Raw genomic sequence first — 12460 nt, forward strand, 5'->3', positions numbered from 1 at the left:
TAATCATGAGAAGCAGTAATAAAACATTAAGTCTCCGGGCGCCGCTTTTAAAACGTTATTTTTCACCGGCGCCCTTTTTTCCTATCGGGCGCCCATTAAACGATATTTATTATAGGAGTGAATGGCGGCGCCCGATTTGTCCACTAGCCTCAGGCGCCCGAATTTACTGTTTCCGGACATGAGACCCCCAGACCATATCTTCCCAGGTAGTAAGGAATCTGTATACCAAGTTTTGTTTAAATCGGTCAAACGTTTTTAAGTGATGGTGGCACACACATACTGTACATCCGTATATATATATATATATATATATATATATATATATATATATATATATATATATATATATATATATATATATATATATATATAGTTAAACCATCTAGCATCCATTAAAGACAGAGATATCTCTTTTTATTGGTTTGACGAGCAAGAAAGTTTGTTCTGGTGTGTTAGCCAATGAGAGCAGAGTGTTGGGGGGTGTGCTGGGGGGCCGTGCCTGGCAGAGCTGAGCTGTTGAGCAGGGCTGGAGCTGTCAGTAGCTGCCTGTGTGGCTCAGGGTTGCTCTGGCGGACCATGCTGTGTGGGCTAAAGAAGGATTTGCACTCTGATTTCGGTGAGTAGGTCCATTATTTTCCTTTCTTTCTGGACGGCAGCTGCCTGCTTATCCAGCAGCTCTGTGATCACTACAGAAAGAGAAGCTGTGGCATTTATCTCCCTGGATTTCTGCCTGTATACCGTATGTTACTTCCCATAATATGGGAATGTGTTCCTATCGGCTGTAACCCTGAAATGGGCATTGATGTTTCACCTGATTTTTTAGAGGGTTTTATTAAGACAGGCGGAAAGGAAACTGATGCTTCATTGGAGCTGTTGCCCACAGCAACCTATCTGTATCCTTGGGGGTTCATTTTTAAAGGCTGGTAATAACCTTAATGATGCCCAAACATGGTACAATTGTTTTATTTATTTTCCATTAGATAATTTCGTTAGATTATTCTGTTAGATCGAATATAAAGATTTTTTCCAACATGTCCGATCGGAATTTTTTTTTAAAAAAATGGGGCAATCGTTCATTTTTCTTGATCAAAAAAAAAGTTTGTTTTTTACATTATTTCGGTGTGATCGCTTTTGGTCGAATAAACAGGAAAATTGCTAGTTTTTATTGTACCGTGTATGGGCACCATAAGACATTATGGACGTTAAGACAATTTTCGTCAGCAACCAATGAGATTCTTTGTAACTTTTGACTAATAATATGATATTGGTTGCTATGGGCAACTGCTCAGCTTTTGTGTGTTTTCCTTGAGTTTGGGTGGGCTTCCCGTATTCATCTGCCATAAATAATGCGGTTTCTTCTGGAGCTGGGGCATGAATGTGTATCTGTACAACTGCAGCAAGGGTATTAAGCCCAATCTACACGATATGATTCTTTGTACAATTCGATTACGATTCGATTTACGATTCAATTAAATCCGACATGTGCGATCGGGATTCGATTCAGTTCGATTTGCAATTGCAAATCAATGGTTAACCGAATTGCATCGAATCCCGATTGGACATGTCGGATTTAATCAAATCGTACAAAGAATCGTATCGTGTAGATTGGGCTTTAGACTGTAAGCTCTTTTGGTTCATGGACTGACATGTGTAGTTCTGTGTATTCTGTAATGCACTCCCTATGACCGTGAAATAGCATACAGAAGGTCTGCTGTGATCCAAATGTTTATCACCCCCACTGTGATTTGTTGGGAAGCTGTGCAATGCAACCTCTTGTATGTCTATGTATCCTCTCTGAAAAACGTATTATGGCAAATTAATGGATATCCATGTGTGTGGTCTACCCACTCAGTGCAGCATGTGAGATATACTTAAAGTAAACCTAAGGTAAAAAGGGATACAGAGGCTGCCATATTTACTACCTTTTAAACAATACCGGTTGCCTGGCTGTCCTGCTGAACTCCTGACCTCAGTAATGATGCCAGTTCCTTTAGGAATAAATTGAACAGAAAGTATGTCCTACATGTGGCGATCATTGGTAACCTGCTTGTTCTCTTTATATACAGTACTGTTCTTACAGCACAGCAGAACTGAGAGGAACATGGAGGCTACCATATTCATTTCCTATTTAACAATGCAAATTACTTGGCTATTCTATTTATTCTTTTACTTTAATTTTACTTTTTGGCCACAAGATGGCACTATACATTTTCCTGGAAGTTACCAGGAAGTGTGATTTTTTTTTCAACTATATTTTTTACTTTCATTTTTATGAAGGAACATGGCTCGTGATTTGAGTCAGGATCGTTCATTCCCAGGCACTCAGATTGGCTCAGAAAACGTGTTTCCTGAGCCAATCACTGCCCGGTAACTCCTACTGTGAACAAGACGGTACATCCTGGTAGCATTAGGGCCTGAGCCCACTACCACAGTTGTACGCAGTTGTGTCCGCTTTTCAGCATCTGTAACATTGATGTGTTGCTGAAAAGCGGACACAACTGCGTTAGTGGGCTCAGGCCCTAAGCATTGCTCAAACTGGACCTTTTTATGCATCCAATTTGAGATAATAGGTTAAGTGACAGTCTGTAGGGAGTCCATTGTTCCCCACATGTAAAAGCGGCTCCTTTGTTCCCAGCACTGTCCTTTCTCCTCCCAGTCCCTTCATCATAGAGACAGCAGGCACCTCTTGGCTTCTTCCTAGCAATGTGTCTGCACAGGTTTAGGGTCTCACAGTGTCACCTGCAAGTTAGATTCTGGGAGGGGGGGGGGGGCAACACAAATGGAGGGGCAGTTGTGTGTATACGCCTTCAGAATAACTTATGAGTGCAGGAAACTGATAAAAACATTTAGTACCTAAAGATGTCTGTGCAGAAGCTAAAAGACATTAAGAAGGCTATGGGATTCCAGGAAAGTCCTATTTAGGAGAAAAAAATATAGATACAATTGTTAAAGTGGGAATAGACTCCCAAAACTAAAACTTTGTTACATAAAATGATAGTTGAATGCATTCCCCGTGTGCAACATTGTTTACGTTCACTTCATAGAGAAATAGATGCTTGCTTATTTCTGGTCCTTAAAGTGAACCTCCGGACTAAAAATCGACTCGGCAGCACTGAAAAGGCCTGGTGTTTCTTTAACAGTTTCACAGCATCAGAACTTTGTTTCTCTTATCCAAGCCTCATTTTTAGCTGCACAGAAGAAAACTGCCCGGGCTTTTCCCCCCTAATGCTGTGCAAAGCATGATGGGATTTCTGATGATGTTGCGCTCGTTCTGCTGTTTTGAAACAAATTTTTTTTTTTACATTTTGAATTTGACATTTGAAGCCTAGCGTGTGCAGCTGGGAGGGGTGATCAGGACACAGGACAGTTGGAACTGTGTCTCCTGCTCCTTGTCACATCCTTTCAACCAAAAAGATGGCTGCCCCCATGACAAAGATGGCAGCCCCCATGAATCACAAACATTTGCCTGTTCTTTTAAAACCTGGTGGGTAAAAAATTATATTAACCATCTATTCTAATTAACATAACTAATGTAACTTAATCACAGTATGTTTGTTTAGGCTGAAGTTCCCCTTTAACAAATGTGATCATTGCCAGCTGAAGGTCTCTGCATATGTCTTCACTCTGCCCCTCTACCTGTGCTAAATAGACACCTTGCCATGGTTTCCCGAAAATAAGACAGTGTCTTATATTAATTTTTGCTCCAAAAAGTGTGCTAGGGCTTATTTTCAGGGGATGTCTTATATGGGCACTGCATGATAATACCCTTGCTGGCCGCCTCTTATTGCTGCTCATTGTAATGTCACAGTGCCGATCAGGCACCTGTCATGTCATCCCTGCACACAGTTGATAAACCTGCTGTGTTCAAGGATGACATGACAAGTGCCTGATCGGCACTGCACGATGTGTCCCCACGCTGCCCACCTGTGTGAAGCCGCTGTACTGAAAGTGTAATCTACCGCTACAATCTAATTGGATCAAGTAGTCTGTCCTCTCTTATGTCCCTTCTGTGTCCCCAGATGTCCCCTATGTGTCCCCTTCTGTTCTCAGTGTGGCTGCTCTGTCCAGCCCCTTAGCCTTTGTCTCCTCTCCCTGTGTATTAAGTGCCCCCCACACACACACACACACACACACACACACACACTTCTGACCCCTGTGTGGACACCCTGTCCAGCCTCCTAGCCTGTCTCTCTGCTTCCCTGCATTAAGTGTTGCCCCCCTTCTGACATGTGGCAGCTCTGTCCCACTTCCTAGCCTGTGTCTCCGCTCCCCTGGTTTAAGTGCCCCCCACCCCGTGTGGCCGCTCTGTCCCACCCCCTGTCTGTGTCCCCCGCTCCCCGTGCATGTTAAATGTAATGGCAGCCAGCGTATCTTACTGTATCCATGCTGCCCGGAGATGGCGCTTGTGTAGATGACATCTACACAAGCGCCGGTTACTAGATGGAGAAGCGAGGACGTCGGCGATCTCCGGGCAGCATGGATACAGTAAGACACGCTGGCTGCCATTACATTTAACATGCACGGGGATACAGACAGGGGGTGGGACAGAGCGGCCAAATGGGGGGCGGGGGGTTGGGGCACTTAAACCAGGGGAGCGGAGACACAGACTAGGAGGTGGGACAGAGCTGCCACATGTCAGAAGGGGGGCAACACTTAATGCAGGGGAGCAGAGAGACAGGCTAGGAGGCTGGACAGAGTGTCCACACAGGGGTCAGAAGTGGGGGGGGGGGACACTTAATACACAGGGAGCGGAGACACAGGCTAGGAGGCGGGACAGACTGGGGATATCATGTGTACTGCGGCTGGGGATGTAATGTGGGTTTGGGGCTAGGTCTTATATTCGGAGGATGCCTTATATTAAATGAATGAATGAAATTTCAGCTAGGTCTTATAATTAGAGGATGTCTTACTTTAGGGCACGTGTCGAACTCCAGGCCTGGAGGGCCAGATCCATGCCAGTGTTTAGGATGGACTGAGAAAGAAAGGAATGTGTTCTACCTCATGGACCACACCTCTCCTGATTCAGACCCATCAATTCATTTGAGCTGTATCAAAAATGTGTGAGGATCTCGGCCCTCGTAGGACCGGTTTGACCTACCTGCTTTAGGGGAAAGACGGTAGGAGTGCAAACTAAAGACTCAGTGAGCTTCAGCTGGAAATGATTACATTTGCTGATGACCAGAGATAAGCAAGATTCTTCTCCTCTCTGAAGTAAAAATAAACATTGTTACACCCAAGTAATGCCTGGGGATTCTTTCAAATGTTCTTTTATGTAAGTGTGTTTACTGGTTACTGAAATTTTAGTTGTGGGCGTATGCTCCCACTTTAATCTCATCAGTTTGTCACTTCAGGTTTGTTCTAAGTTACCAGGGTAAATCCATAAATTAAACCTATTTACATGTGTGTATCACAAGTGTCATCTTAGTGACTTAACTAGAATCCTGTAATGGAACACCCGTGGGCCTTGATGATCTAGCCCTGAGGTCGGAGTGAGAGATTTGCATGTGGTGATATAGTATTAGTGTGTATGTGGTGATATAGTATTAGTGTGTATGTGATGATATAGTATTAGTGTGTCAGTTCGGTTTGTAAAATATTATGGAGGTTTAATGTTCTCTCTTTCTTGTCTTTGTGAGCTTCTTTTATATCTGCTTTCATGACACCATAATGTTACAGAATGTAGGTTGTTTTATGTGTATTGTTATGCAGCTCATAATAATATATTGTCTGTTTCTCGTAACATTAGACACAGCACAGGATTTGGCAGTAATGGAGTTTTATGGCAGATGTAATAGTCAGTGGTCCGTGTAAGGAGCTTTGGAAACGTAATTGTGAGGGAAGAGCATTCCCTTAAAGGGATCCCGAGGTGAGGGGGCTGCCATATTTATTTCCTTATAAACAATGCAAGTTGCTTGGCAGTCCTACTGATCCAGTGTCTCTAATAATCTTAGCATAATCTTAGCCATGACCCTGAACAAGCATGCAGATCAGGGATTCTGACTCAAGTCTGACAGAATTAGCCACATTCTTGTTCCAGGGCTGTGACTAAGACACTACGGATGCCAGAAGATCAACAGGATAGCCAGCCTACTGGTATTGTTCAAACGGAAATCAATATGACAGCCTCCAAATCACCGTCTCACCGTGGGTACACTTTAAAGGAGTGTTACAGAGGAATGCCATTGGGTAGTGATGATTGGAGGGATGTAATGCCCTACAATAGGCCCTCACAGACTTGATGACTTTGACTCCTGGCTGGCTGATCCTGACATAGTACGCCAGTGCTGGCATAGCCGGCCTTTGATATGAGCGACCGGAGCGGTCGCTCAGGGCGCCAGCTTCCAAGGGGGCGCCTATAGCTGGCTGCCTATACTGAGGGCACCTACACCTGATTTCCTATACTGAGGACACCTATAGCTGGCTACCTTTACTGAGGGCTCCAACACCTGGATACTTATACTGGAGGCACCTACGCCTGGCTACCTATGGGGGCGATGGAGACCTTCAACTGACTTCCTATACTGGGGGCACCTATGCTTGGCAACCTATATTGAGGGCACCTACACATGAGATCCTATACTGGGGACACCTATACCTGGCTAACTACCTATACTGAGTCTGAGGGCGTTTGGGGGGGTGCACTGCGGCTATAACGCGGGGTGCAAATTGTCGGTGCTGTGCTATCATTCTAAATGGGGGGGGAGGCAGCTAACTGTCCCACTGATTGTTTTTATTAATATTCCTGAAAGGTTCAAGCCTTCATTTTTAAGTATATTCAGGATAATGCACTCTTTCCATCCATTCGTGGTTATTAATAGTATTTTTTCTATTATACATATGTGACGTGTCACGGAGATCTGAGCATTTGGCGTGATGTGTCACAACGTCAAAAAGGTTGGGAACCACTGTCCTAGGAGATATCTCAGGAGAAAAGGGGAATTGCATATGGGCCTGTGTGTGTGTATACATGCGTGCGTGCGTGTATATGCACGTGGGAAGAGGATGAAGGGGGGGCACAAAAATCAGGTTTCACTCAGGGCGCTGTGAAACCTAAGGCCGGCCCTGAGTGCTGGGCACCTTACTACATTCTGAGGGGCTCCAGTCAGTCCCCATACACTGTCCATTATATTTTGAGATGTCCTCCACCATTGGAATTCCTAAAACCTCTTTTAAATGCCTTTTTAAATAACTACTGGCTTTAATAACGCTATATCAATTTTCAAAAGAAAGCCTTGTGTTGTGACTTTAAGGACATCAGGAGTTAGTCAAAAGCCGTAGAGATCTTCTGTCAGGTCATGCAACAGATTCATGTCCATACATTCCACTAAAGTGGGGATGTCAAACGCCAGTCCTCAAACGCCTCGGTCCTCACACATTTTTGGAACAGCTCAAATCAATTGATGGGATTGAATCAGGAAAGGTGTGGTTTATCATGTAGAACACATCTCTCCATTTCCCAGTGCAGCCTAAACACTGGCATGGACAAGGTGCCGAACTCCAGCCCTCAAGTGACCACTGGCTGAGTCCTGCCCTCAAGTGACCACTGGCTGAGTCCTGCCCTCAAGTGACCACTGGCTGAGTCCTGCCCTCAAGTGACCACTGGCTGAGTCCTGCCCTCAAGTGACCACTGGCTGAGTCCTGCCGCAGATTTTCAATGTGTGGTTCTCATGGCCAGCAGCATAGCTACAGAGAGCCATGAGCCCTAGTGCAAACTTGACACTGAGGCCCCTCTAGCGCTGTATATATAATAATCGCATGTTACAGACCACCAAAACTGGCTTTCCAAGGGTAGAGTGAGGGGGGGGGGGGGTGTCAGCAGAAGAAAAGGAATAGTGTAATAATTTCCACTATTCAAACCACATACAGAGCTGATCATAGCTGCTGCAGCACCAATAAAGAGCAGTGACTGGAGGAGAGCCCTATGTACACCCTTCAGATGTATTGACCCTGGTAGAGTCACAACCTCTGCATCTCCTTTCGGTACACCACTGGATGTGGTGCTGTGGGTCCAGCTCTAGGCTCCACCTACCCTAGCAGAGGCTTTATTCAACCTGAACAGCAGTAAAGTATCTGGGCATAAAAATAGCCCCTGCGATTGCACGGCACTGTACCTTGTTCTGGCAGTGGGATAGGTCCTCTTTACTTCAGTGTAGCCACACCGTGCAGCCAATAACCTAGCAGCTCCCAGCGCAGCTACTCTGATGAGGAAGTGAAGAGGACCTGTCACTTCACCGGAACGACAGCTGGATATAGCCTCTTATGGACTATAGAATAAACCACTTGAGGGCTGCACAGCAAGTACTGAAGGGCGGCCGGTGGCATCAGGGCCATGCGTTCCGCACCAGGGCACTCAAATTATGATAGGCTGATCATTTCTAAAGTAAAAATGATCAGTCTGATGTCAGGCAGAAGGGGACTCCTACAGCAATCTGAGGATAGAAATATGTGTGTAATGAAAACAATTTACAGTAATAATAGGCTTTTGCATCTCGTCCTAGTTACATGGAAACCAGCACTGTGCTATTTCTCTCATCAGAGATACTCTTCAGTTATATGTTTCCAGGCTCTCCGCTCCCTGCAGGCTGTAAGGGCCCGCAGCAGCTCTCTGCTGTACTGCTTGAGTTCAGTGCTTGTAACTGAATGTTCCCCCTCTTTCAATGGCCTGGTGAGAAATGTTACTTGTTCTCTCTGTGACAAGCAGTTTTAAAACTCAAGAATCCCCTGTAAGAAAAATTCAAGAATCTCCTGTAAGGAGACTGAGAGAAAAAAAGCAAAAAACACTTTTTGGACTAAAGACGTACAGTATTTATAGAGAGTTAAGAAGCTGGTTTTATGGGTATTTTTTGTGCAAAAAATGTTCATTGTTTTGTAAGCATTAAGGCTGCTTTCACAGTGGGACGTTACAGGTGCACATTAGTGCAGCCTGTAACGCATCCCCACCGCACAGCAATGAATAATCAATGGGCTGTTCACAGTGCCCAGGTTGCGTTACAAGGCGTTCTGTGAAAGTGCAGCATGCTGTGCGTTTCACGCGGTGTTAGCTGCGTTAGACTGCTTGCACATGCGCAGTTTTGTTGGAGGAGAAGGGGAGAGTCCGCTAGTGCCCCTAGCCACATGGCTAATTAATATGCACTGCATTGTGTGACGTGCAGTGCTTACTTTCTGGAGCGGCCGCTCTGTGCGCGATTGGCTGGCGGGACCACGTGATACGGAGTGTTCCGCTCACGTGGTCTCCACCGGCGCATGCGTCAAAAAGTACGCATCACGGACGCATCAAGAGCCGCACCTTGTTTAACTGACATTCATCTGCAGATCAGACAATCATCTGCAGATCTGAAAATCCATCCTGGTGGATCTGATCTGCAGATGAATGTCTGTTAAACAAGGTGCGTATGAGGATCTGCAGATCTCATAGACTATGAATGCAATTTGCAGGAACGGATCTTTGGCAGGAACAGATCTTTTGCAGATACTGATCTTTTGAATGTGTACAGCATCTTTGTGTTCAGCATCTTGCAAAGATTTCTGTCTGATGGGGAGTTCAGCTCCATAGAATAGACTGTGTATGTATGGCTCTAAGGCCTGGTGCACACCAAAAAACGCTAGCAGATCCGCAAAATGCTAGCAGATTTTGAAACGCTTTTTCTTATTTTTCGGTAGCGTTTCAGCTAGCATTTTGCGGTTTTGTGAAGCGTTTTTGGTGTAGTAGATTTCATGTATTGTTACAGTAAAGCTGTTACTGAACAGCTACTGTAACAAAAACGCCTGGCAAACAGCTCTGAAGTGCCGTTTTTCAGAGCGGTTTGCGTTTTTCCTATACTTAACATTGAGGCAGAAACGCATCCGCAATCCAAAATCTGCAGCAGCCCGGGAGTATGCGTTTCTGCAAAACGCCTCCCGTTCTGGTGTGCACCAGCCCATTGAAATACATTACCCTAGCGGATCCACACCCTCAAGCGGATCGCAAACCGCAGCCGAACCGCTCTGGTGTGCACTAGGCCATATACTACATGGAAGGGGGTAAAATTGGTCTGTGATCTTTTATTTTCCAAAGACTATGGTCTGATGTGTGTATGAGCCTTTAGTCTTTCTAAACAATCTATTTAATTGCCACAGCTTAGAAGATATTCAAGAAATGTTACACATGCAGGCTTGCTGATGTAAAAATCATAAGAAAACAGGTACCCAAGAGGTTAAAAAACACAGCCTGGGGTATTCTGGAAAGCTTTTTTTGTTCTGTTCTCACCCTCTGCTGCCTGGGAGATCTGTCTCCATTAACTTTGCTCTTATCCGCACCCTTATTACCTCTTCAAAGCAAGCAGTATTCTCCATCCCAATACCGCCTGCTCTAATCTTTATGAATTGACATGAAGGGCTCGTTCCCACTATTGCGGTGCGGAATCGCCTGGATTCCACCGCTGATGAAATCGCATGCAGATGCAATTCCGCATGCGTTTTTTGCATGCGAATTCGCATAGGTGAGGGTATATGCGATTTTAAGCATGTCACTGCCTGTGTGAATTTAGGCCCGGTTCACATTAGCGGTCGCCGTCCGGAATCGCCGTGCCGGAGCCGGACCGCATGCAGAACGGACGAAACGGACGCACGGCATAGCAATGAAAGCCTATGCGTCCGTTCACATGCGTCCGTTTCGTCCGGATCCGGACCGGATCCGGACTCCGGCATAAGACCCAACATGCGCTATTTTTTGGTCCGGCTCCTCCGGCAGACGTATCCGGAGCCGGACTGCACCATCCGGCCAATACAAACCAATGAGAACCGGAGAGCGCACAACACACTGGCTAAAAATCCGGATGTTCTACCCCACTTCCTATGCGGATTGAAGCGGCGATTTTGGATGGGGACACATGGGCAAGCATTTTGGAGTGGAGCAGTAGTGACTTTAAACGTGCTGGAGATGTTGGCAGTATGTCGGAGGTGGAGGTGAGTGCTAAACAGCGGAGGGCCTGATTCCACAGGTCCACCTTCTGCTGACCTCCCAGACCCCAACATTTGTATTCCTTTTCTACTATCTTTTGCCAAACGGATCCGGATCGCATCCTGATGAACACCTGATGCAAACTGACCGGATCCGGATCGGATCCGGATCAGAACTGTACGGTTCCGATCCGGATCCGATCGGGATCCGGTCAGGTCATCCGGTCCGTTTGGCAGAGAACCGCAAGTGTGAACGGGGCCTTACATTGGTAGTCGTCTTATACGCCGGAATATACGGTACACCTTTATTTCCAAATAAAATATTGTCGTCATAGATTGTACTAGGGACATATTTTAAATTCTGTAATAACTGGGACAAATGGGCAAATAAAATGTGTGGGTTTTATCCTCAGCAGTATGTTTTATTTTAAAACTATACTGACATTTTTTATTTTTTTTTAAAATCCTAATTTCTCAGTTTTTGAATTATTATTCCCATTAAAATGCATTTAGGATAAAATAATTCTTAGCAAAGTGTACCACCCAAAGAAAGCATAATTGGTGGTGAAAAAAACCAAGATGTAGATCATTTTGTTGTGATAAATAGTGATACGGTTATTGGTTAATGAATGGGAGTAACGCTGAAATGTGAAAATTGCTCTGGTCCATAAGGGGAAAAAAAATCCCTTAGTGGTGAACTGGTTAAAGGAAACCTGAACTGAGAGGACTTTAGGAGACTGACAAATTTATTTCATTTTCAACAATACAAAATGCCTGGCTCTCCTGCTGATCCTCTAAAACGTTTAGCCTTAGAACCTGAACAAGTATGCTTATTAGACGTTTCTGACCAAAATCTGACAAGATTAGCTGCATGCTTGTTTCAGGTGTGTGATTCAGACACTACCAATGCCAGAATGATGAGCAGGATGTCTGACAACTGCGTTTGTTTAAAGAGGACCTGAACTCAGAATTTCCTCTCTGCTGTAAAAGATAAGCAACAGCATAATAACCTTTAAAAAAACATTTCTTTGTTACAGCTGATAAAAATCCTGCAGTAAATCTGCAGTGTGTCTACTTCCTGCTTTCATCAAAGCAGACATAGGATTAACATACTGTGTTTACATATTAGCTGTTCTGCCAAGGCAGCCATCTGACAGCTGAAAGATCAGACTACACTTGTGATTAGTCACAGGTGAGGGGGGAATTAGACAGGCTAAACTCTCTAAATACTGTATATGCAGGATGCATTTCTCTCTGTTTTCCTTCTGTCCTCTGCAAGAGTTCAGGTCCACTTTAAACGGAAATAAATATGGCATCCTCCATATACCTCTCACTTCAGGTTCCATTTAAGACTCCTTTCAATATTGTACTTGATCTAAAAGGGAAAAATCCTAAATGCACTGCAGTGCATTATGTATTACTAGTGACCCTAGCCGACCCTAGTTTAAAAACGGACCGCGTCTGTCACCGACATCCGCTGCGCACGCCGCGCGCACATGCCCGCCCCTCCTGGCCCTCCGCC

The 12460-nt window shown here is 45.0% G+C and overlaps 1 protein-coding gene across 12 annotated transcripts in view; it reads left to right on the forward strand.

Annotated features, from left to right (window-relative positions):
- GRIP2 (glutamate receptor interacting protein 2) overlaps positions 1 to 12460 on the forward strand; it is a 627309-nt gene that overhangs the window by 380935 nt on the left and 233914 nt on the right. Inside the window, exon 1 of one of the 12 annotated variants that reach the window (XM_068253050.1) lies at positions 520 to 616. The exons of 10 other annotated variants lie outside the window; for them this stretch is intronic. In XM_068253050.1, the coding sequence (XP_068109151.1) occupies positions 577 to 616 (40 nt within the window). In that variant the 5' untranslated portion in view covers positions 520 to 576. Of the gene's footprint in view, positions 1 to 519; positions 617 to 668; positions 740 to 12460 lie in introns of those variants that run through there. One more of the 12 variants, XM_068253058.1, reaches the window with a different exon arrangement.

The sequence above is a fragment of the Hyperolius riggenbachi genome, chromosome 9, assembly GCF_040937935.1.
Source record: "Hyperolius riggenbachi isolate aHypRig1 chromosome 9, aHypRig1.pri, whole genome shotgun sequence".
NCBI classification, from domain to species: Eukaryota; Metazoa; Chordata; class Amphibia; order Anura; family Hyperoliidae; genus Hyperolius; species Hyperolius riggenbachi.